This window comes from Vigna umbellata, chromosome 8 (assembly GCF_029865625.1).
Source record: "Vigna umbellata cultivar VRB3 chromosome 8, Vumbellata_1.0, whole genome shotgun sequence".
Lineage (NCBI taxonomy): Eukaryota > Viridiplantae > Streptophyta > Magnoliopsida > Fabales > Fabaceae > Vigna > Vigna umbellata.
The window spans coordinates 21,771,635-21,798,773 of record NC_142172.1 but is presented as its reverse complement, the minus strand read 5'-3'; the positions used below and the strand labels follow the sequence as shown (position 1 = coordinate 21,798,773).

General features: G+C 37.2%; 1 protein-coding gene and 1 pseudogene across 3 annotated transcripts; one reads left to right on the top strand and one right to left on the bottom strand.

Moving 5' to 3' along the window:
• Positions 1–3,205: 3,205 nt before the first annotated feature.
• On the top strand, positions 3,206–25,969 carry LOC148194260 (protein fluG-like). 3 transcript variants are annotated; one of them, XM_088096180.1, is made up of 18 exons: positions 3,207–3,456; positions 3,810–4,061; positions 5,469–5,537; positions 5,648–5,762; positions 5,837–5,942; positions 6,293–6,449; positions 6,538–6,633; positions 6,806–6,854; positions 10,619–10,878; positions 11,360–11,532; positions 22,192–22,312; positions 22,381–22,433; positions 22,502–22,631; positions 22,954–23,099; positions 23,918–24,106; positions 24,301–24,533; positions 25,056–25,192; positions 25,657–25,969. In XM_088096180.1, exons 1-18 carry the CDS (start codon positions 3,295–3,297, stop codon positions 25,792–25,794), a joined length of 2,586 nt encoding a protein of 861 aa, XP_087952306.1. In that variant the 5' UTR covers positions 3,207–3,294; the 3' UTR covers positions 25,795–25,969. The 3 variants fall into 3 exon arrangements, with proteins under 3 accessions (XP_087952308.1, XP_087952306.1, XP_087952307.1); XM_088096181.1 differs by having other exon boundaries at positions 25,653–25,969; XM_088096182.1 differs by lacking the exons at positions 22,192–22,312; positions 22,381–22,433; positions 22,502–22,631; positions 22,954–23,099 and having other exon boundaries at positions 3,206–3,456.
• Positions 15,642–16,463, bottom strand: LOC148194261 (uncharacterized; annotated as a pseudogene).
• Positions 25,970–27,139: the final 1,170 nt, after the last annotated feature.

The window sequence follows — 27,139 nt, the reverse complement described above, 5'->3', positions numbered from 1 at the left end:
TTGGATTGGATCTTTAGAACTCCAATCCAAGGCCACCCTTTTTTTATGATAATAGAAGGGTTTTGGTGACATTCCTATAGTTGATGCTCCTACAAATATACTTGTTAATGTTCATGATGATCCTAAAGAATCTAATCTAGTTAATGTTGATGGTGTTGATAATATTCATACTGATATTCTTTCTAATTTGCTTACACTCATGAAGTTTGTGATATACTTGTTCAGGATCTTGGCTGTGCTCATAATGTTATATTTAACTATATAGTCGTTGATCCTAATAATGATTTTGTATATGATTCTTTTCCTTGATGGTGTTATTGATTTTCTTGTTTTACTTCCAGTATCGTCTACCTTCTCATTGCATTCTACCATCCCAATAATGTCTTTCATTTTAGTAAATCATTTATCGTACCTACATCGTATACCCGATATGATTTCATTATGATTTCAAAATGTTTTGGACATATGAGTTAGGTGCAATATGATTTCAAAATCAAGCTTTGCAGTTCCGTTTCTGGCACTGACCTTAGCTCACTGTTGTGCTCATATCTTTTTCCATAGAACTCTAAATGCAATGAAACTTTTTGGATCAGATTCTAGACTAAAAGGGCTTTCATTTGACCTTTGAGTTAGGTGTAGCTCAATTTTGAAGAAACGAGTTGTGAAAGGATTTCAGTGTTTGATTATGATGATGGAAATCAAATTTGTGGATGAAACATGTTGAAGATGGTTTGCTGAATGATGTAAGGAATATGGAGAGTGCAGAGGAGGAAAGAGGTTGAAAGCAATTGGGTTTGGTTTTAGAAGACCTATTTTCAATTTCTCGGATATGCTAGAATGGATGACGGGTTTCCCTCATGTTCTTCATTGTGATGACCTTGGTACGTAGTAGGCATTGTTCTGTTTGTGACCATTAGTTTAGAGGGAAAGCTAGAGAGGAGGAATCCAATCAGACTTGAAAGGTTCCCCCCTTGTCATGGATTCAAGAGCTTCTTTTTGTAGAGAAAAGAGTGTTAGATATGTAAAATGTTGGTCATTTTGATTGGCTTGTGATGTAGTGGGTTGGTAGGAAAATTTGTTTGTGTATATCATTGGAGGGTTGCTGGAAAATGTTACAAAGAGGGGTCAGTAGGCCAATTATTAACATAATAAAAAAATGGGAGGAAAACCAAGGTGTAGTGTAATTGGTGGAGTATTATTCAAATGAAGGTGAAAATAAAATGGCGGGGTAGGATTATTGAATTATTTGTAGAACGTAGCAAAATGTTGAGTGTGATACTATTAGCTTCTGTTACTAGGTGCAAGTATATCGAGAGATAAAAGAAAGAAAGAAAGAAATATTTGTCAACGTGAAGTGTGGGTTGAGTGTGAGTAGGAAATGGTTGGGAAAGAAGAAACCAAAGAAAAAAAATTATTTATTACTTGTCTAATTTTTTTACTTATATACAATGTTTTATTTTTTATTTTTTATATTTTTTATAACAAATTATCCGGACAAAATTGGGTGTTGACAGATGTGATTCTTTTTCTATTAAAAAATAGACTAAAAATCTTTCCAAAAATCTTTCTAATGACAAAATTCTGTTTTTAGACACCAACACTCAATCCTAAAAAAAACAACCGTAATCGATTACGAATGTTAGGTAATTAATTACAGAAGGCTAGGTAATCGATTATAGAATGCTAGGTAATCAATTACAGAATAAAACCCTGTTTTGTTTCCCAACACTCTACGTCGTCACAATTGTTTCTCTCTTCCACTTTCCCTGACATATCTAAACCCTTCAAAATTTCTTTGCCCTTCCAAAACCTTAAACCCTAACAAATCCCCAATGGCAAAATGCGCTAATTAAAAGCAAATGGCTTCCTCTTCCACAACAACATGTCGTTGTCGCGATAGCCCACCCCATCCTTCCATCAACTAATGAGCTTTTCTCCACAGCCGACCAATATGAATGGTGTATTTCCAATAACGGTCCTATGTTCCGGGGTCAATCTTCCATTAAATCCAAAAACAAATTAACTGCATGAAAAAATTAAAACAATAACCAACGGGCGAACTCAAAATGAAATGGGTACATCAAAAACACCAAAGGATAAATGAAAATGAAGTAAGGGAAAAAAGGGAAAGGGGAAAGGGGAAATGGGAAACAGAAAATGCAAAGGAGAAAGGAAATACTTTGTCACCGGAGCTTTCCATTGCTTCACCGAAGTCTCGTCGGATTGTCTCGTCGGAGAAGATGACCCTTTATGCTTGCTTCGTGAGAGAGAAGGAGAAAAAGCGCACACAGAAATTGTAAACGAAAATGCACAATGAAGGAAGAATGAAAACAAAAATAGAAAGGGTATTTTTGGATACTAAATTCATTAACTCTTGCACACTAACCTTTTTTGAATAAAATATTATTTAAAACGATTCAATAACATTTTGACTCATGTTCATTCGTTATCAAAATATTGTCAAAATAAATTATCAAATATCGAGATCTAAAAAAATATTAATTAATAATATTAAAATACAAAATAATACATAATTAAATTAAATTTAGTTAATTGATAAACCAACTCATCTTATTACGAGTTAAATTCGAATAAATCGATTTTTAAATGGATTAAATTGAAAACTAATATAAAAATTTATATTTTTTCAAACCGAGTTAATCTAAACTTGTGTGGTAGTCTGAATAAGCCTACAGTTATAACCCATTTTATCACGTGTAACGTTTTAAGAAAATTATCCAACATTTACATGTCCACGTGTCTCTCTCTGTGCAAATCGCAAGTCCCAACTAAATTAATACAATTAATTACTATAGAGAGAGTCAAACTGGTATATATTTATAATATGCTGCATTAAATATCCGTACATAGGATACTCTGTAATATCAATAGGATCTGGCCCATAAAGATTATATATATATATATATATATATATATATATATATATATATATATATATATATATATATATATATATATATATATAGATATTATTAAGAAACGTAAATTAAGAAATTTCAGTTCCTTTTATTAAGGTTATGTCACCCTTGGAAACATATATGGTGATGTTTATTCATATTCTTATTACATAAAAATAATATACTCTTAAGAAAATATATAAGTTTATAATAACAATAAGTTTAAAAGAAGTTTATAATAATAATAATGTTATTATATATTATATCTGTCTCCCCCAAAGTCCGAACTCCAACGGTGTTTATAATAGTTGCATATGGCACTAAGCAGCGAGTTCTGAAGTGAGAAGCAGAGTTGACATTGAAAAACAGAGAGAGAATGGATACGAGTGAGTTGAGAAAAGCGGTGGAGGAGGTGGAACTAGTGGACGCTCATGCTCACAATATAGTTTCTCTTCACTCAAACCTTTCCTTCATCCACGCCTTTTCTGAGGCCAATGGTCAAGCGCTAACTTTCTCACCCAACTCTCTTTCTTTCAAGGTAACTTCGCCTTTACAATTTACTCTCTAACTTTCTTTCATCAACCTTCTATTGCTGTCTCAAGAACAACATTTCCTTCTGCATTTCAAATTATATTTAATTGCTATGTCTCGCAAACTTTGAGCGACATCGAGTCATATGTGTAAGCAATTCAAGGTGCTTACACGAGTCAAGGTGCTGTTTCCTTGCTTCAGAGTGTCGGTGAATTTGATGGTGATTTCAGCACTCGTGCATTACTTTACTCTTCAACTTATATTTGCTAAAATATGATAAAAAAATTATTTGAGGAACTTTATTCTCAGTCTGGCTTGAATCTTATTGTAACAGCCTATTTTGTCATGTTAATATAACAGAGAAATTTAAGAGACATTGCTGAGCTGTATAGATGTGAGATATCCTTGCAAGGTGTTGAAGAATACCGTAGAGTATCTGGATTGCAATCCATCAGCTCATCATGCTTTAAAGCTGCAAGAATAGCTGCCATACTTATTGATGATGGCTTACAATTGGACAAAAAGCATGATGTAGAATGGCACAAGAGTTTTATACCTTTTGTTGGTAGAATCTTAAGAATTGAACGATTGGCCGAGGAAATCCTCGATGAGGTGAGATACGAGCACAAAGGCACTTTTAATTTGCATTATCATGATTATTAGGTATCTTAGGTAAAATTTCATTACAGTATTTCTTGGGGACAAAAAATCCTACTCTGGTATTCGTTTAATGTTACTGTTTTTTTCCACGTCATTATATATGCACTAAAGACAATACTATATCCAAAGCCCTTCTCTACTGTTGAAGTTAGAGGGTTAGGCCTTCAAATTTTCAGACATCTGTTACTTCCTTTCTGTGCAAGCATTTTATAGAATTAAGGAAAAAACAGAAGTCTTGAAATGAGGAGAAATACGTTTGTGTTTTGCAAGGTTCATTCTGGACCAGTAGTTTGCATATGGACTTTCACAATATGTGCATCCATTTCAAAGGCTTCATCTGCTTAGCTATTTATAGAACTTAAAGTGTTTTGGCAAATTACGTTATGCATAACTTATCAGAGAAAAGTCTTTAAATAGAGATTCCTTAGTCTTTGTTGGAAAGGAGATTTGAGCCCAATTCTCTACTCAGCTTTTTGGTGTTGTCTTCTGCTGAACATTAAAAATATACTATATTAGTATATTAAAATTCTTTTTAATATATTTTAAAACATCAAAATTAGTATCCATCAATATATTTTGAAGGTATAACAGAGGAACAACATAGAAAAACCCAACAGACAATCCAAATTCATTTCCAATTCAATTATAATTTAATCAACTTTATATCACATCTTCGGTTTGGATTTTTCGAAATTTGAGTGTTAAACATCTACTCACACATATACTCTTCGAGGGAGAAAAGGAAGGAAGGAACTAATAAGTGTTTTTTCCCCAACATTTTAAGATCCTATAGTATTTGACTTGAAAAAAAAAAGAGAATTTTGATCCTTAGTCTATGGGAGGCTGAAATGTCCAAGACACCCCATCATGATAGCAGGCCAGAAAGTTATTTGCTTTCCGCCAGAACCAGAATTTATCAATAGAAGATGGATTCTCTACAATGCTTGATGGCTATAACTATAGCTTGTTAATGCAAGTGAAGGTCTTACAGAAACTTCGGTGACATTCTTAATTTTGGTGCTTTTTCTTATTGTGATTTCCAGACATCTCCTTCCGATTGCCATCAGTTAATCATTTTCTCACCCCGAAGTGGAGACTATTATGTGGCAGTTGAGTCTAAAAGTGAATTTAGCAAATGTGAAGAAATTAAATTTTATTTGGGAAATTATTCTCATCAGAAGAAGGCTGTGAATCAAGGCCAGTGCTGATTGTTAGGAATATGTAATTGTTCAACTGTATATTTTGCAAACTCCTGTTTAATTGCATCCGTCTATTTTCAGTCTTATTTATGTTCTACCTCTCGGTCGTTCTCATTCACCTTGTTGTTATATTATCTTATATATAAATATTATGTTGAAGGGCCTGCCCGATGGATCTTCTTGGACTGTGGATTCATTTACTAAAGCATTTCTCTCAAAGTTGAAATCATATCCTTTATATGTTTTTCTCTCTATCTCCCTCCACACACATGAAGCAATTCTTCTTTAGCTGTATTAGAATATAATATTTTAGCTGTATTCCTTAGCGACGCTGTTACAGTTGCTGGTGAGATCTTTGGATTGAAAAGCATAGCTGCATACCGCAGTGGCTTAGAAATCAACACTAATGTTACTAATAACGATGCTGAGGAGGGACTAAGGCAAACATTGATTGGTGAGTATAGTGTGCAGGTTTATTTTAATATAATCTGTTTCAGGATATTCTTTCTCATCTTTCTTTACTTTCAGCTGGGAAGCCTGTCCGTATTGCAAACAAAAATCTTATTGACTACATCTTCTTACGAAGTTTGGAAGTTGCTCAATCCTATGACCTGCCAATGCAGATACACACGGGGTATTGGATAATTTTAAATTGTTTGATACTTTTACATATAATGATATCCGAGTATTTTGGGGGAAATATATTTTGGAATTTCAAAAAATTACTCAGCTAGCATTAATTGAAATACTTTGATTTCTATGTGCTTAACAGAACCTTGTTAGTAAGGTTACTTGAACAACAAAGCATATTGAGCTGTGACTATCTTACATTTTGGTCTCAAAACATCACAGGTGTTAGTTAGGTGAAATTAGTTTGCGTCTTGTCCACTTCTAGGATCTACCACACTTTTCCTAAATGTTAAAGAGACGTTTTCTTTTCCTATTCCCAGCTTTAGGATACTAATTTGTTCTTTTGTTCGATAGGTTTGGGGATAAAGATTTGGATATGCGACTCTCCAATCCTCTTCATCTACGTGCAGTTCTTGAGGACAAGAGATATTCAAAGTCTCGGCTTGTGCTTTTGCATGCATCCTATCCATTCTCAAGGGAAGCGTCATATCTAGCCTCTGTTTACTCACAGGCAAACATTTTACAACTCAATCAATGGCTTGGTATTAGTATATTTGAGTTACTGGATAACTGGCATGTAGCACAATCTTCTCTTTCAGGTCTACCTTGATTTTGGGCTGGCAATTCCAAAGTTGAGTGTACATGGGATGATTTCTTCAATGAAAGAGCTATTAGAATTGGCTCCACTAAATAAGGTGGCTATAACAAAATAAATTGAATGTTGTGTAAATTGCAAAGGAATAAGAATTTTATAATGAAATTAGAATCTTCTTGAATTGGGTTATCCAATGAAACATGTAAATCACAAGATAACGACTTTCTGGCCACGGCATTTGATGTCTCACGAGAATAAACTTTGCAATGCAGGTGATGTTCAGTACTGATGGCTATGCATTTCCTGAAACATTTTACTTAGGTTGGTTAATATACTATTACACCTAATATAAATATTATACTTAAATGCTTTGTTGTGGTATTTAAGTATCTTACTCTATTTGTCCCATAATATATGCAGTTTCCTTCGCTGACTCTTAAAATTTCTACACCTATGTTGGCCACACCCGAGGAAAATATACATAGACTTTTTCAGAAAGTCTTAGTCCCTATGTAACGACTAACTACTTTTATTTTTAAACTTCTTATAATATACTTTCCAACTCCTCATTACTTTCCTGCTTAACAGTTTCTCAGCCATATGGTTCCGTTTCCTCCAACTCTTGATCCATATGTTGTGTTTGGTGTCCTCATCCACACGTTGTTGTCTATGCTAGTTGAAGCTTGGATATTACCAATACTTTTGTATGTCTATCAGGATGTCATTCCCAACTTGGTTATGAGATCATGAAATCATTCTATGGATGACTTTTGGTGAATAGATTTGCTAACTGATGCACATAAGAAGTAGTAATAAGGTCACTTCTTAACATGGTATGAAGTCCCACATCAACAAAAGAAAGGCCAATTTACAATATATAAGTGGGTGCAAATCAAAGTCCACTTCTTAACAATGCTAACGTTAGGGTTGAGTTAGACTTAATGTTCACTTCTTAACATGGTATGAAGTCCCACATCGACTAGCGTAAGACCAATTTACATTATTTAAGTGGGTGCAAACCTCCCCTCACAAGCCGGTTTTATAAGATTGAATTAGACTTAAATTCCACTAGTTGAAAATAAGACTGATTTATTATTCTCAATCATAAAAAATACATATCCTCTATTTGTAATAATCTAATTCTCCTAAAAAGGGAAATAGGGAAACTAGGAAAAAAAAATAAAATAAAAGATTATATATCTATATCTTTTAATTAGGAAGATTCTAAAGATATTTTCTCTAATTACAACACTCCCCCTCAAGTTGGTAAATGAATATCAATCATTCCCAACTTGCCTACAAGATCTTGAAATCTACCCAGAGGAAGCCCTTTTGTAAAAATATCTGCTATTTGAAGTTCTGTAGGAACATGAGTTGTAATCACAAATCCTCTGTCAAGATTCTCTTTGATGAAATGTCTGTCAATTTCAATGTGTTTGGTTCTGTCATGTTGTACTGGATTATGGGCTATGCTCATAGCAGACTTATTGTCACAGTGTAGTTGCACCGGGTTCTCCACTTTGACTTTAAGATCATCCAAAATGATTTTCATCCAGAGTCCTTCACACATTCCTTGAGCAAGGGCTCGAAATTCAGCTTCTGCACTAGAACGGGGTACTCTATCTTGCTTTTTGCTTCTCCATGTTACTAGACTATCTCCAAGAAATACACAACACCCAGAAGTAGATTTTCTGTCAGTAATAGAACCTGCATAGTCCGCATGAGTATATATCTTCATAGTCAATGTGTCTTCCCTTTTGAATAATAACCCCTTTCCTGGACTTGACTTTAAGTATTGGAGAATTTTGTCAACTGCTTGCATGTGTCTCTCTCTTGGATCATGCATAAATTGGCTCACTACACTCACAGCATAAGCAATGTCTGGTCTTGTGTGTGATAGATAAATCAATTTTCCTACCAATCTCTGATATTGGGCCTTCTCTATAGGAGCACTTTCTTCACTTCGAATTCTGTGATTTTGTTCTATAGGAACTGTTGAGGTTCTACATCCCAGCTTTCCTGTTTCTTTGAGGAGATCAAGTACATATTTCCTTTGGGAGATGAAAATTTCGTTCTTCGAGTAGGCAACCTCTATTCCAAGAAAATATTTGAGTTTTCCTAGGTCTTTCATTTCAAACTGAGCTGCCAATTTATCTTTTAATGTCAACTTTTCTGTTTCATCATCTCCTGCAATAATCATATCATCCACATAGACAAGTAATAGAGTTATTTTACCTGTAGAAGAGTGCTTTATGAATAGAGTATGATCTCCTTGGCTTTGTCTGTATCCCAAGGAAACCATTGCTTTTGTAAATCTTCCAAACCTTGCTCTAGGGGATTGCTTAAGACCATACAATGCTTTCTTCCATGGAGTTTGAAGCATATTTCCTTAGTATGTCCAGATCTTTTACAGTATGAACAATAGTCCCTATGAGTACCTTTTTCAAACGTCTTTCCTCCAACATTTGTTCCCTTGTGGACTCCCTTTCCAGTTGTCATGACAGAGCCTGTGTTGGAGATCCCTCCATTTAGCATGACAGTTCTCCGAGTTTCTTCTCCTCTTACCATAAAAAAAACTTCTGACAGGGATGGTAATTTTTCTCTTCCAAAAATCTGAACCCGGATTGGGTCATACTCATGATTCAAGCCCTGGAGAAATTTAAAGATTCTTCCCCTTTCAATGAATTCAGCAAGAGCGGCAGCATCTGTTTTACACATCTTTATTGTTTGGTTCTGATCAAATTCCATCCAACGACCACTCAGGATTCCGTGATATTCTGATACGGAAAGGGAGCCCTGTTTTGTATTAAATATCCTGTTCTCAATGTCATAGTAAGCAGCAAAATCCTTTTTTAAAGAAAAAGTGTTCTGTAAATCATCCCATATTTCTTTTGCAGAAGAATGGAACATATAATTTCTCCTTATCTCAGGAATCATGGATTGCCACATCCAAGTCATAATTAATGAATTTTCATTGTCCCAAATTAAGAAATAAGTGTCATCTGGTCTTGGTCCTCCTCCATCTATGTGATCAAGTTTTGAACGAGCCTTGAGAACCCTTCGAATAAATTGGCTCCATTGTAAGTAATTCTGACCATCCAACCGATCGGTACCTCCTATATTTGGTAGGTCATTAGGTACTCCCAAAGGAACCCTTTTTACTTCAGACATCCCGTAGAACGGAACTAGGAGTCTCCGGTGACCTTTTTCGAGACGACGACGGCGTGTGGGTCACACCGAGAAGAGAAGCAAAACTTTCAAACTCAGATCTGCTCAAATATAGGCCAAACGGGTCGTCACTGACCCCAGGAATAGACTCAGGAGGCTCCGGCGACCCTGTCTGGCGGCGGCGGCGAGTGGGTCTCGCCGGAGGTGGGCGCGTGGGCTACATGCACCGGCGACTGTGGCGGCTCCTCTCACGGAGCGACTTTCGGTGTTGTGATCGCCGGTGTTGGGCGCACCTTTCTGCCCTATCAACGACCCCAACCGGCGACGACGGCAGCGGCGGTGGTGCGACTGTTGCAGCGGAGGTGCGACTGTTGCAGCGGAATGGAGCCCCAAGATTTGGACCTCTGACACCAAGTTGAAAATAAGACTTATTTATTATTCTCAATCATAAAAAATACATTCTCATATCCTCTATTTGTAATAATCTAATTCTCCTAAAAAGGGAAATAGGGAAACTAGGAAAACAACTCTAATTAGGAAGATTCTAAAGATATTTTCTTTAATTACAACACCACTTCTTAACAACTCTAATGTTGGAAACTCCTAAGGTGCATTTAATGTGCTAACTTCAAAGGTGTAGATATATCATATTTAAGATTTTATAATGATTTCAACTTATGAGCCTTTGAATATTTTTTAGCTCGTAATTTCTTTTTGAACCCTAAGGATTAGAATGTGATGCACAACTTGATGTCATGAATTAATGCTTGAATTTCTTGTCTATGAAAAATGAGAGCAACATTATCTCTTTGTGGCTTTTTCTGATTTTGAAAATTTTTAACTCATGGTGTAAATATTGAAAATTTTTAACTCATGGTGTAAATATTTCTGGTTAAAGCTGAGTTTTTCTTTTACAGGTGCAAAGAAGTCTCGTGAAGTTGTTTTCTCTGTTCTACGTGATGCATGCATTGATGGTGATCTCTCAGTTTCTGAGGCTGTGGAAGCTGCAAAGGACATCTTTGCAAGAAATGCAATTCATTTCTACAAGATTAGTCCAGCTAACAGTGTTATCAATTCACATAGTAATTTGTCCCAAAATTTGAGTGGTGACTTAGACATTGATGTCTCACTTGTTCGTGTCATGTGGGTTGATGGTACTGGACAACACAGATGTCGTGTGAGTCACCCTCAAGGGCTTTTTTCTTTTTATTTCATTGTTCTTTGTTAACCTTGGGAGGAAATTATAGAAAAATGTTTACTGAGTTTTCAAATGGTAGGTCCATTCTTTATTCTGTTTACATTTGGAATCAATCTAAATTGCATGGTTCTCACACCAATAATTGTATATAGTTAGTTTCATGTTTTTTCTTGGATATCGTGTGGCCAAGAGAAAAAGATGAAATCTATCCTAGAAATATAGAGTATCATGTTTTTTAACACTTTGCTGTCCTTTCACCTTTTGTTATAAAACTTGAAATACAGAATACTGAATCACTTTCTTGGAAGTTCTAATGCTGCATCTCTCATTCCTTGTGCACATACTGCATCTCTCATTCACTTGAACTTCTGGCTGTACAGGCCTGGAAAAGTTCGTTCAGCTGGTTTATGAATTCTTTTCTTGAAATTACATCTTGAGATGGAGTTGTGTTTTATTTCAGGCTGTTCCTAAAAAGCGTTTCAATGATGTGGTTGTTAAGAACGGTGTTGGTTTAGGGTTTGCGGCTATGGGATTCTCTTCTCATATGGATGGACTTGCAGAGGGGTCTGGTCTAACAACAGTTGGTGAAACAAGATTAGTGCCTGATTTGTCTACTCTAAGGAGAATTCCGTGGTAAGTACTGCTTTTCTTTACAGGATATGAGCTTTTTCATAAATTAAACTTCCTTTTCAATTGATTCTCAAGTTATCAAACATATAATGTTCTCCAATTAATTAACGAGGGAAAAGCTGAAAGGAAAATATCTTGTTTGTTTCCATTTAAAGTCTCTCCTCGCCAATGTAAGATATACTTGTTTATGCGCATTGCAACCGTTTTCAGTGTTTATGAATTGTATGAAGAACTCGGTTAGGTTTCTGAGTAGGAAACCTAATTATCCACGATCACAGTAGGCAGGAAAGATAATGAAAGAATGAATTTCTCTTATTAATGGTAATAGAATTCTCTAAACAAGGATAGTTGGGAGCATAACGTCTCTCAGAGGACTGTAGCTGCCTGTTAACAAACTCAATAATTAAAAGCATAACCCTAACAATAGAATCTAGCTCTATTTATATTAAATATTTTCCGCCCATCTTATACTGTATATTTCCCTAGAATATATAGCCCTATTTACTATAAATATCTTATACTGAATATTTCTCTAGAATATAGCTTTACTTACTATAAATATCTTATACTGAATATTTTCCTATAATATAGCTCTAATTACTATAAATATTTCCCACCCATCCTAACTGCTACAAGAGTTAGGATAGTAGCTCTTCAATCGATCGACTTAAATTCTTCACCTCTTTCAACCGTTCGGCTCGAGCCCTCACCGCCTTCAGCCGTTTGGCTCGATTCCTCACCGCCTTCCATCGTTCGGCTCGACATCTCCCCGCCTTCCACCGTTCGGCTCGACCTCTTCCCGCCTTCCACCGTTCAGTGTCCTTCTTCTCTCATACTTTCTTCTTCTCTCGTAAACCTTCCAACCCCTAACATTACCCACCACCTGATGTTCAACCTTATCCTCAAGGTTGAAATCTGGATATTGATCTTTGATAGTCATTGCATCTTCCCACATTGTTGCACCTCGTCCTCCCCTTGTTGTATCTATCTTCTATCCAAAATTCTGATAGGCCAAAAAGATGGTCCATCCACTTGCAAGTCTGTTGGCAATTCTTTCTCAACACTTCTTTCACCCACTACCTTCTTCAACTGGGATACATGAAACACTGGGTGTATCCGTGCGGTATCTGGCAATTAGAGCCTAAAAGCCACCTCTCCGACCTTCTATGTGACTTGGAAAGGCCCAAAATACCGAGTGACTAACTTATGATGTAGTCTGGACGGCATAGAAGTCTGCCTGTGCGGTCTGATCTTTAAGTACACCCAATCCCCAATCCCCAACCTCTACATCTGCTGATCTCCTTTTTTTATTGGTCTGTTTCACCATCAGTTCTTGAGCCCGTGCTAAATGAAATTTTAGTTGTTTCAGAGCTTCGTCCCTTGTCTACAACTCCTGACCTACGGCCTCCACTAAGGTTTCTCCTGGTATGAACCTGTGCAAGGAAGGGGGGAGATCTCCCATACACTGTTTCAAATGGAGTACACCTCGCTGCTCCTTGGTAGCTAGTATTGTACCAATACTCAGCCCATGTAGTACTGAACTCCACCCCTTTAGTTGTTCTGAGCAAAACATCTCAGATAACCCTCCAACACCCTGTTCAACACCTCGGTCTGCCCATCCGATTTAGGATGATAGGCTGTGCTCATCTTTAGTTGGGTCCCCTGCATTTTGAACAGCTCCTTCCAGAAGACACTCAAAAACAGTGGATCTCTATCACTAACAATATATATTGGTACCCCATGCAACCTGACAATTTCCTTAACAAACACCTCAGCTATGGTGTGGGCTGAATATGGATGTTTCAGTGGTAAGAAATGCCCATATTTACTAAGACGGTCCACCACCACCAGTACGGCATCATACCCTTGGGATTTGGTCAACTTCACTATAAAATCCATGCTCACTTCCTCCCAAATGGTGTTGGTTATGGGCAAAGGTTGTAGCAACCCCTATGGGGAGGATGACAAATATTTATGTTGCTGGCATACCAGGCAACTTGCAACGAAATCAGTCACGACTTTCTTCATTCCTATCCAATGAAGTGATTGAGCTACCTTGCGATAAGTCCGATAAACCCCAGAATGTCCCCCTTTCTGAGTCATGTGAAATTTAGCTATTAGTTTAGGTACCCAGGCCGATTGAGCTAAAATCACTAGCCTTTCCTTATAGTGCAATCTGTCATGCTTCATGGTAAAAGTTGGGTGCGAGTTAGGGTCCTTTTTAATGTCTCCCATTACCCTCTTCAATGCCTCATCCTCCTTCAAGATCTCCCCAAAGTCTTGCCAATAAGGCCTGGCCACAACCGTCAACTCCTTCTCTTCTTCCGTACCTTTCTCCCTCTTTCGAGATAGGGCATCTGCAACCCTGTTGGTAACCCCAAACTTGTACATAATTTCAAAATCATACCCTTGGAGCTTTGCAATCCAATTCTGCTGATTCTGGGTGGTGATGCACTGCTCCAATAAGTATCTAAGGCTCCTTTGGTCAGTATGAACCACAAATCTTTGGCCCAATAGATAGGGTCTCCAGTGCTGTATGACCATAACCAAAGCCATAAGTTCTTTCTCGTATATTGATTTATTCAACGATCCCTCCGATAAAGCCTTGCTGAAGAAAGCAACGGGCCTGTTTCCTTGTGTGAGAACCGCTCCTACTCCTCCTCCTGATGCAACACACTCAATATGGAAAGGTTGGTAAAAGTCAGGCAAAATCAATACTGGTACAGTAGTAATGGCCTCCTCCAATCTAGTCATGGCTACATCAGCTTGCTCTGTCCATGTAAACAACCCCTTTGTAAGCAACTCGGTCAACGACTTGGCGATCTTCCCATAATCCTTCACGAAACGCCTGTAGTACCCCGTCAGACCTAGAAACCCCCTTAAAGCCTTCAATGTACTGGGCTTTTCCCAATCCATCACAACCCTCACCTTATGTTGGTCCATCTCAACCCCCCTTTCCGAGATCAGATGACCCATATATCTTATCTGGACCTTGCCAAATTCACACTATTTCCTGTTAGCCACCCAACTGTTCTCCTCCAGCTTCCTCAACACTAACCCGACATGCTTCAAATGTTCCTCCCAAGATTGGCTATAAACCAATATGTCATCAAAGAATAAGTTGAAAATAGGACTGATTTTATTATTCAGAATCATAAAAAATACATTCTCATATCCTCTATTTGTAACAATCTAATTCTCCTAAACAGGAAATAGGGAAACTAGGTAAACAAAATAAAATAGAAGATTATATATCTAATTAGGAAGATTCTAAAGATATCTTCTCTAATTACAACACTCCCCCTCAAGTTGGTAAATGAATATCAATCATTCCCAACTTGCCTACAAGATCTTGAAATCTACCCGGAGGAAGCCCTTTTGTAAAAATATATGCTATTTGAAGTTCTATAGGAACATGAGTTGTAATCACAAAGCCTCTGTCAAGATTATCTTTGATGAAATGTTTGTCAATCTCAATGTGTTTGGTTATGCGTGCTGTACTGGATTATGGGTTATGCTCATGGCAGACTTATTGTCACAGTGTAGTTGCACCGGGTTCTCCACTTTGACTTTAAGATTATTCAAAATGATTTTCATCCAGAGTCCTTCACACATTCCTTGAGCAAGAGCTCGAAATTTAGCTTCTGCACTAGAACGAAATACTCTATCTTGCTTTTTGCTTCTCCATGTTACCAGACTATCTCCAAGAAACACACAATACCCAGAAGTAGATTTTCTATCAGTAATAGAACCTGCATAGTCAGCATCAATATATATCTTCATAGTCAATGTGTCTTCCCTTTTGAATAATATTAGCATCATCTCCTGCAATAATCATATCATCCACATAGACAAGCAATAGAGTGAGTTTACCTACAGAAGAGTCCTTTATGAATAAAGTGTGATCTCCTTGGCTTTGTCTGTATCTCAAGGAAACCATTGCTTTTTGTAAATCTTCCAAACCACGCTCTAGGGGATTGCTTAAACCCATACAATGCTTTCTTCAGGAGGTATACCTTGTTTCTTTCATTTTTCACTTCAAAGCTTGGGGGAATATCCATGTATACTTCCTCTTCTAGATTTCCATGAAGAAAGGCATTCTTCACATCCAGCTAGTGTAAGTCCCATCTAAAATGAGCAGCCAAAGCCAGAATAACTCGAACTGTATTCATCTTTGCCACTGGGGCAAATGTCTCCTCATAGTCAATCCCATATGTTTGGGTATATTCTTTTGCCACCAATCTAGCTTTATATCTTTCTATTGTCCCATCTGCCTTATGTTTCACTGTGAATATCCATCTACACCCTACTGCCTTCTTGTCTCTTGGCTTATCAACAATCTCCCAAGTTGAATTTCTTTCTAGTGCATTCATCTCTTCTTTCATGGCTCAATTCCAATGTTCAAGTTTCATGGCCTCCTAGATTGACATAGGAATTTCTGTGGCATCAATGGCAGCAATAAGACTTTTGTGCTTATCAGAGAGATTGTTAGTGCAAACATACTAAGAAATAAGATATTTAGCACATGATCTTCTTTCCTTTCTCAATGCAATGGGTAAATCCTTAGTAATACTTACCTCTTCCTCATTGATAATCTTCAGGGATCCTCACCTCCGAATTAGACAATTCTTCTTGCTTAAGAGTTGAAGTGGGTTGTTTTCTTCTTTCATATTTTTTGCCAAAAAATTTGTCTTCTTCCTCTTCTTCCTCATTGTGGACTATGGTAGCTTCATTGCTCAGGTCTTAGGCATACTGCAAAGACAAACATGATAATGACAAGGAGAGTTCATCCACTTCAAATGCTTTCTCCCCTTGAAGTGGTGGACTGACATAAAAGGATTGTGTTTAATGAAAGGTGACATCCATGGTGATAAAGATGCGACGACTCTGAGGATGATAACATTTGTACTCTTTTTTATTAGAAGGATACCCAATTAAGACACATTTAAGAGCTTTGGGATCTAATTTACCACGATTAGGATGATGAGAGTGAACAAAAACAACACATCCAAAGACTCGACTAGATAGAATCGTTAGAGGGGAAGAAGAAGGAACAAAAGACAACAGAGACTCTATAGGACTAATGCCATTTAATATACGAGTGCGTAACTTGTTGATGAGATATGTGACAGTTAACACAGCTTCTCCCCAGTAATTTTTTGGAACAGACATTTGAAAAATAGAGCTCTAGTTACTTCAAGAACATGACGATTCTTTCTTTCTACAACCCCATTTTGTTGAGGGGTGTTAACATAGGTTAGTTCATGAACAATACCATTATGAGACAAAAAATTGAGAAATTCATGATTCACATATTTAGTACCATTATCAGACCTAATTCTTTTGATTTTTTTTCCAAATTGATTTTGGACAAGATGGAAAAAATTAACAAAAATTTGAAAAACTTCGGATTTATTTTTCATAAGGTATGTCCACGTGACACGAGTACAATTGTCAATAAAGGTAACGAACCATTTGGTTCCAGAAATAGAATCTATGATAGGACCCCAAACACTAGAGGGAATTAAATCAAATGGAGAAATACTCTTTTTATGACTAATAGGATAAGATGTATGATGGTGTTTTGATAATTGAAAAATATCACAATTAAAAGACTCAACAGACTCTTTGGTAAACAAGTGGGGAAATAAGGACTTGATACGACTAAATGAAGGATGTCCAAGCCTTTGATAATGTAACCATATTTGGGATTTTGCACACGTCTCAAATGTTGCTTGTTGACTCATGATTTTCGTGTTGCTTTGGTCATCAAACTCTAAAAAATACAACCCACTCTGCTCCTTAGCAATTAAAATTGTCTTCCCTATGGCAAAATCCTGAAAAACACAATAAGTTGGAAAAATGTTATTGAACAATTTAAATCTTTTGTGAGTATTTGCAGAGAAATAAGACTATTAGCTAATTGAGGAACATATAAAACATCCTTCAATACAATAGATGAGTCCAAAATTATATTCCCAGAGCCGCATAAAGGTATACCCTGACCATTCGCAGCTGTAATAAGTTGTTCTTTATTTCTTTTACCATGAGTCGAAGGACACACTAAAAGGTGTCATATGATTAGTTGCACCCGAATCAAGGATCCAAATACCTTCAGACATATGACCAACCATATCTAGACAAATCTTACCTTTTATGGACAAAGTACATGATCCAGAGGGCTTACTCATTGATTCAACCATTGCTTTCAAGTGCTCGAGATCTTTTTTTAATGAAGGCACAAAGGAATAAATTTTACTTCAGACATCCCGTAGAACGCAACCAGGAGTCTCTGGTGACCTTTTCCGAGACGACGATGACGTGTGAGTCACATCGAGAAAAAAGGAGCAGAACTTAAAAGCTCATATATACTCAAATATAGGCCAAACGTGTCGTCACCAACCCTAAGAACAAACTCAGGAGGCTCCGGCGACTCTGTTTGTGGCGGCGGCGGCAAGTGGGTCACACCGAGAAAAAAGGAGCAGAACTTAAAACTCATATCTACTCAAATATAGGCCAAAGGGTCGTCACCGACCCTAGGAACAGACTTAGGAGGCTTCGGCAACTCTGTCTGTGGCGACGGCGGCGAGTGGGTCTCGTCGGAGGTGGGCGCGTGGGCTACATGCGCCAGCGACAGTGGCGACGCATGGCGGTGCGTGGTGGCTTCTCTCACGGAGCGACTTCCGACGTTGTGGTCGCCGGTGTTGGGCGCACCTTTCTGCCCAATCAATGACCCCAACCGGCGACGTCAGTGGTCGGACAGCGGCAACGGCGCGACTGTGCAGCGGAACGGAGCCCCAAGATTGGGAGCTCTGACACCAAGTTGAAAATATGACTGATTTTATTATTCAGAATCATAAAAAATACATTCTCATATTCTCTATTTGTAATAATCTAATTCTCCTAAAAAGGGAAATAGGGAAACTAGGTAAACAAAATATAATAGAAGATTATATATCTATTTTCTCTAATTAGGAAGATTCTAAAGATATCTTCTCTAATTACAACATAACACTAACACAAATTTTCTCAGATAGGTTTGCATCAGACTGTTCATAGCACTTTGGAAGGTTCCAGGTGCGTTGGTGAGGCCAAAGGGCATCACCATGAACTCATAATGGCCTTGGTGAGTCCTAAAAGCCTTTTTCTGTATATCCCCTTCCCTCATCCGAATCTGATGGTATCCTGCCTTCAAATCTACTTTAGAGAAATACCTAGCTCCCCTCAATTCATCCAAGAACTCTTCTATTATAGGGATGGAAATTTGTCAGGTACAATGGCTCGGTTCAGAGCTCTATAGTCCACACAAAACCTCCAGCTGCCATCCTTCTTCTTAACTAATATAACTGGGCTTGAGTGTGGACTGATGCTCGGCCTGACGATCCCTGTCTTAAGCATCTCGGTCACTTGCTTCTCAATTTCACCTTTCATCACATGGGAGTATCTATATGGCCTTACATTTACTGGGTCCGCCCCCTCCTTGAGAGGTATCTTTTGTACCATGCCTCTGTCAGGAGGTAATCCTATGAGCTCGTGGAATACCCCTGAGTACTGGTCTAAAATCTGATCCATTGCCTGACTCTGCTCCTCTATCAATCCCTGGTTGTTCCCTCCTTCCTCACTCCTTCCTATCCTCCCTAACTCCCACACTAACATCCAGGCTTCCACTTCTTTCATTTTGAACAATGCTCCTGGCTCAACCAATCTTCTAGCTAAAGTAGGGTCGTCCCCTTTTATGGTCACCTTCCTCCCCTCTTGACCGAACACCATGATCAGTTCCTTCCAATTCAGGGTTATTTCCCCCAGCTTGGCAAGCTATTCTACCCCAGTATTACATCAACTCCGCCCAATTCAAACAGATGAAACCTGTCTGTAGCCTCTACTTCTCCTATGCGAATCATTACCTCTTCGCAACACTCCCTTGTCTTCTTTTTCTGCCCATCTCCCAAGCTCACCAAATATGGTGGAGTGTCTACCATGGGTAATCCCAACTCTTTTACCAATCCCTTGCTTATGAAATTGTGGCTAGCGTCACTGTCTATCAAGATCAACACCTGCTTCTTCCTATCTCTCCATGTAATTTCATCATTCTTGGCTGGGTAAGGCCTCCAGCCGAGAAGGCCGACAACTCCATCTGCATTTGGTCAAATTCGGCCTCAATCCTTCCCTTTCCTCATCTTTCGCCAGTATAACCATCCGAAGACTCCTTTCTGGACAGTGGTGGCCTGGACCGAACGACCCTCCACACCTGAAACACCTCCCTTCTTCCCTTTGTTTCACAAATTCCGAATAGGGTAGATTCTTCGTGTTTCTTCCCTTGTTGTCAAAACCTGATTTGCCTAATCCACTCCCTTGTGTTCTTCCTTCCTTCCTAACCCCACACTCTCCGTGACCCCCGCTCGGCTCTAATTACGTCGGCTGGGATACATCCGCGTCACTATGCTGTTCGGTCTCCCCCAAGACTGATTCTTGATCATACTTCCGCCCCCAGCCTTTGCGCCACTGTGGAGCTCCTCCACCACGTCCTTTGCCATTCTCATAGTGATCATCAACTCCTGCGGATCAAGTAGTCGCACTTGATTATGAATCCCCTCCTGTAGCCCTACCATAAAGTACCCAATCAATTGTTCTTCGGGCACTCCTTTCGTCTGTCCCACCAAGATTTCAAAATCTTGGATGTATTCTTCCACAAATCCCGATTGCTTACTGGCCGCCAATCTTTCGAAGACTGACCCCCTGTTTCTTCCTTCGAATCAGATCACCATTGCCTCCTTTAAACCCGCCCACGAACGGTTCCTGACCTTCTCCCTCCAAAATCTGAACTAGTATCTAACACTTCGCTCCATGCTGATGCAGGCTAGGAGCACCTTTTCTTCCTCGGACACCCCTTGTAGTTAAAAAAATTTATCAGCTTTATTGATCCAATTCAACGGATCAATCCCTTAAACAATGGGTAACTCTACCCTTTTCCTCCAATTTGGTTGCTCCTCCTGGCGTCCACCCTCTCTCTCGCCTTCCTCTTCCTCTCGCCGGTCCCCCCTTCTCCCGTTGACAGACCCTGACTTCCATCCGAATTTCCATCTAGTTGTGGGGCTTGCCCTTCTATCATCCTCATCAGTTCTTGTAAATCTTTGTGGATTGCCGCCACCTCCGCCTCCAATACCCCCATGGACAACTCCACGTTCTCCAGTTTCCCTTCGACTGCATTCATTCTTCCCTCCATGACGTCTTTCACTCCTCTATATTAGTATCTGGGAGGTCGGACCAATTGTTAGGTTTCTGAGTAGGAAACCTAATTATCCACGATCACAATAGGCAGAAAAGATAATGAAAGAATGAATTTCTCTTATTAATGGTAATAGAATTCTCTAAACAAGGATAGTTGAGAGCATAACCTCCCTTACAGGACTATAGGCGCCTGTTAACAAACTCAATAATCAAAAGCATAACCCTAACAATAGAATCTAGCTCTATTTATATTAAATATTTTCCGCCCATCTTATATTGTATATTTCCCTAGAATATAGCCCTATTTACTATAAATATCTTATACTGAATATTTCCCTAGAATATAGCTCTATTTACTTTAAATATCTTATACTGAATATTTCCCTATAATATAGCTCTAATTACTATAAATATTTCCCGCCCATCCTAATTGCTACAACAGTTAGGATAGTAACTCTTCAATTGATCGACTCCAGTTCTTCACCTCTTTCCACCGTTCGGCTGGAGCCCTCACCGCCTTCAGCTGTTCCGCTCGATTCCTCACCACCTTCCATCGTTCGGCTCGACATCTCCCCGCTTTCCACTGTTCGGTGCCCTTCTTCACCCTCACTGCCTTCCACCGTTCGGCTCGACCTCTCCCCGCCTTCCACCGTTCGGTGTCCTTCTTCTCTCATATACTTTCTTCTTCTCTCGTAAACCTTCCAACCCCTAGCAAACTCAAAACATTCAGCCTTCCAATTTCCCTCTCTCAATTGGCAACTAGCATTTTGTTATCTATTGTCATTGAAGCTCTGACCAGATATTTTTGGATTATTATCCTATGTTTTTCTTTTACATGTGTCTTTTTCTCATTTCATTATATACAGAAATTCTTTTACTGCTCATGTTTTGTTTATCTTATTTCTTTTCTTTTCTTCTTTGTGTTAAATAAATTTTGTATTTAATTGTTGCCTTGTGATAGGGGAATAAAAGTATATATGTAAGGAGAAATAAAGGCGTGAAGGAGAAAATGTCCGATAGAAATTAGGAGGGAGTTTCTATTAGAAGTTTGTTAGAGGGAAAGGGGAGTATAAATAATAATTAGTGGAAAAGGGCGGGGGGATGAGATTAGTAATTGTTGTTGACTGGAACATTAGTCCAGTGGAGGGAGATCGGGCTTCCTTAGGAGGGATTACTATACAATTGTATTCTTGATTCATTGAATAAGAGAAGTATATTGAGAGAAGTATAATCTGTTGGTGTGGTTTATTTGCTTTCTTGACTTCTTGAATTAAGAAGTCCTGACCTTGTTTATTAAGTAAATAGTAATTGCATCATTGCATGGATCAAGTGCATCTGGAATGGAAATCAGCTTAAGGTTTTTTTTTTTTCAGAAATATATATTTCAGAAGATAGATACAATCTTGTTAACTAATGCATCTCTCTTTTGAATAGGAATAAAAAAGATGAAATGGTTTTAGTTGATATGTGTGTTAAACCTGGTGAAGCTTGGGAATATTGTCCAAGAGATGTCTTAAGAAGAGCTTCTAAAATTCTGAAAGATGAATTTGACTTGGTACGAAGTTGAGTTCATCCTATCTGTTGAAGTATAGGATGCTTAACTTTTTCTGCTTCCACTTCCAGGAAATGAATGCAGGATTTGAGAATGAATTTATTCTCTTAAAGATGCTAAAAAGGTATGTTGTTGATCTGAATAATGCAAATTACAGACAATTTGTTAAAAATGTGGTGAAAAAATATTCAGGGAAGGTAAAGAGGAATGGGTGCCATTTGACTCGAGTCCATACTGCTCCACATCAGCATTTGATGCTGCTTCTCCCGTACTTCATGAAGTTGTTGATTCTCTTCATTCCTTGGGAATTGCAGTTGAACAGGTAAAAGGAATTGTAACATGATCAATTATACTATTCTTATCTTCTGAAGATTTCTTTCACAAATGAAACCAGATTAAGGTAAACCTAATACACCCTGTACCCAGAGTAATAGAGTGATTAACAGCGCACTACCACAACACTATATTCTTGAAACTGAGCGTAAGCTCTGAAAAGCCCATCAATTATGAATAATTTGGGGGTTTAAGCATGACCAAGTCCTCATAAGGATTATCCTTTATAGCATGTTTTCAGACATTGTCTGATACTTCTTTTCAAGCTGCAGCCCACTTTTTAAGCTTAACCTTTTCTTGTAATATCCTAGATACACTGTGAAGCTGCTAAAGGTCAGTTTGAGGTGGTTTTGAAGTATACCATTTGCACTAAAGCAGCAGACAACTTAATTTTCACCCGTGAAGTTGTTAGGGCAATTGCCAGAAAGCATGGCTTGCTAGCAACTTTTATTCCAAAGTAAGTGGCAAAGTTTGTCTTAGTTTTATATGATATCTTTGTATTCAGATTTTTGAACGACAGAGAATAACAAAGTAGCATTTCAGAGCTGCTTTAAAGACTGTGCCAGCATATTTGACACCATATGGACACAATTGTATGGCGATAATGTTGTAAAAGGAGCCCCTGCTTGTTTCTTCTATGGAGAATATTCCTGATTGTGTTACTGTGTTGATAAAAGTACCCTCATGATTTGAATATACACTATCATAACAATATCTAAGCAAGACACAATAGTTATACTTCAGGACCATTTCTCTTACTACCACTTTAAAATATCCTGATTAAAATGTTAAAATATATAACTTCAGTAAATTTGTATACAATCATTTCTTTTATCATAAAATTATTAAAAGTCCATTCTTTTACAATCTAACATAAAGTCACATATCATATATGCTCTAGTGGTGTATGTTGACAACAAGTCTTTCTGGAAAGATGCTCTAATGTTATTACTTGCTGTCACTAGCTTTTGAAGAATACATCAACACTTAGACCTTAACTCATGGCCTTTCAGCTTCAAGTCTTAAACACAACTACAAACAAAACATAATTAATGAACTCTATTACAAGACATAATTAACACTAAGAATCACTCCTAACTTTTGTAATCCCCCAACACAATTAATTATAACAAAACATTAAACATAACTAACAACATTTAACATTCTATGTATAGACTAGTTAATAAAACATAATTGCAGCTGATGAACTATCTAAGGAAACCGTTAAAATTACTTTTGTTGGTGTAACAGAAGTTTTATCGTGACATTGTTTAGGTACGCATTAGATGATATGGGTTCTGGATCGCATGTTCATCTTAGCTTGTGGCGGAATGGCCAAAATGTATATATGGGATCTGGTACATCATCTAAGCATGGAATATCAACTTTGGGAAGAGAATTTATGGCAGGAATTCTACAACATCTTCCTTCAATCTTGGCATTTATAGCACCACTCCCTAACAGGTTGGTCTTATTCTGTGTGTTTTGACTGAAACTGATGTTATTGTATGACATTATATTGCCAGCGTTGATAAAGTTTAAGTTGTTATGAGTAAGATAGGATTCTTTTTTCCCTCTCTAACAAGCGTTATTTTAAATTGCAAATACCAAGTTTTGGAATTATGCCGCAATGTTACTGTTATCTGAATTCGTGGCAGTTATGATCGATTGCAACCCAATACATGGAGTGGTGCGTACCTTTTCTGGGGAAACGAAAATAAGGAGGCTCCATTGCGAGCTTCATCTCCACCTGGAACTCTCGACGGTCTAGCCACCAACTTTGAGATGAAATCATTTGATGGTTCTGCCAATCCATACTTGGGCTTAGCTGCCATACTTGCTGCTGGCATTGATGGGCTTCGAAGGCATCTTCCTCTTCCTGAACCTGTTGGTAAGATCATATAACCTTGATTATAATGTTTAAATCAACCATGAGCTGCACAAAATATTAAAATAGTTAGCCTGGGAATAACAGTGGCTTTTGATACCAATAATGGGATATTCATGAGGGAAGATTATATATATCAAATCTAGATAAGATACTGATACCATTTTTAACCTAAAAATTCGAAATATTAGATTTATGGGTCATTTTTCTTTTATGTTGTTTAATTTTGTCATTTTTTCAAAATGTGAGACTTAGTCACGCGATTATTTTCAACAGTTTTATCAAATAATACAATTGCAGTGAAATACTTATTGGAGTTTTTCATCAGAATCCTAGGAAGCACAGTGGATGCTAAATTTTATTTACTTCTATCAAGTTCAATTCCAAATTTGCAGCCTTTTTTTTCCGTTTTCTCTTTCATGTTCCTTTTACCAATCTGCATAACGGTTGCATAAATTTTCGCTGGGTTCTTTCATGTTCCTTTACAAATATCAATATAAACCTCTCATTTCATGTATGAAACAGATTCAAATCCAAACCCGGAAACCCTTCAGAGATTGCCAGCATCTCTTTCTGAATCTTTGGATGCTCTCCATAAGGATGACTTCCTTAAGGAATTTATCAGCGAGAAGTTGCTAACTGCCATAAAAGCAATTCGAAAGGTATGATGTATTCGATGTAGATGCCTTTTACCCTTCATGTTAGATATATCGTTTTGGCTATTCTGCAGCGGGTTCATAGGTTAGTGATTAGCTAAGTGGAGAATCATGCATATCTCAAAGATTTGGGAAGTTTAAAACAATCTTAAGATTAAAACTTTTTTATTTACTAATAAAACTATTCATGTTAAAATATATCATAATTTTGAGAGGAATAAATCAAACATAAGAATAAGGCCTTTTTATTAATAAAACAATTTATTATAAAAAATTAATAATTATTCATAATAATTTAATTAAATTTCATTCTCAAACATAATTTTATAATTAATTTAATAGAGATATATTAGTATCAAATTTTTTGTAGGCCTTTTTATCTAAGAGATCTAAAGTATGGACCTGCTTAGGCTTTAAGTTAGTCCTCATTCTTAATTTTGATGCTTAATGTGACTTATATTATCAGGCAGAAATTGAGCATTACACCAAGCACAAGGATGCATACAAGGAACTCATTCACCGTTACTAAGCTAGTTGCCTTTTGTAGAATGCAAGTTTGGTTTGAGCACAGTTTAAGTTCTGCTGAATTCTTCGTAATGACCATTTGATGTTACTTGCTTTTTTTACACTTGAGCTTTATGGTTCATGGTAAAGACAGTTATGACCGTATCTGTTTTACAGCCTGTATTAACTATTATACGTATCTTATACTATCTATTGTATGTACCTTGCTTGTATTGTTCTAGTAAGATATGAACTAATTTATGCTGTGCCTGTTGCTCACCAGGTGTAAATTAGTGAAATTACGTTTTTGATAAATTTTTTAGAATACAAATGGAAAATAATGTATTTTTATGCAAGATTGTAAGAACCCGAACAAAAAAAAAATACTTGATCTAATGCTTATGAGAATTGTATTTCTTTTCTCAACGTCTTCATTTTGTGCAAAAGCATATTAGCACTGTAGAATATTTGACTAGGAATCTCGAAACAAATATTTGATTAATGGATTATTAAATAAGATATTCTTATAATCATAGAGTTACTCTTAATAATTTATAGGATTAAATATATTTTTAGTTCTCCAATTTAGTAAAAATTGAAATTAGTTCTATAGATTTAGTTTTTTAACCAAATTTAGTTTTTTATTTTTAGAATTCTATAGATTTAATTATTTTAACCAAATTTTATTTGATGTTTCAAATAACGATGATGTGAAAATGTGTCAAATAGTATAACATCTCAATTTAGTAGTATAAAACTACTAAAATGAACATTACATGGATAATGATAGAACAAGAACTACATATTGTGATGAATAAAATTATTCACCTGAAGAACAAAAGTAATTACCTATATTGCAAGCTTCACTCCCAAACTTTCGTTGAGCCAACTGAAAAGACTATATCCTTAAGCTCACACCATTAAGGTGATGATTGCAAAAAAGAAACAATAAACAAATACAAACTACAAAAAAGCAAGGGTAAGCTAGAGTATCAAAAGATTTTACATATAATTTAAAACAATGACAATATACACGCATGTTATGAATCGAACAACACAGCAATTTGTCCATTCCACTTGTAACCCTTTTTGCTATCCGAATAGATGCATTGATGTCGGACTCATGGGGAACCTGCACCCGTGTATGGTGGAGCAAACTAGCTCAGAAATAATAATAACCACATCCTCAACCACCACCAATAATACCATACACCAAGGTTAATCCGTCAAACATCTATGGCCCTAACCACTGACCATAAACTAGGACCTCCTACTACTCTCCACGACATAATCACTTATCTCTAAGTGAAATGGGGTTATTGAGAGTGTCAGGGTCATTCCCCAATCCAGGAGCCCCTACTTTAATACATAACACAACATAACCAACTTAGGATATTCCTCCTTGGAATTCCTTTCCCACATGATACTTGAAATCCACAACTCACATTA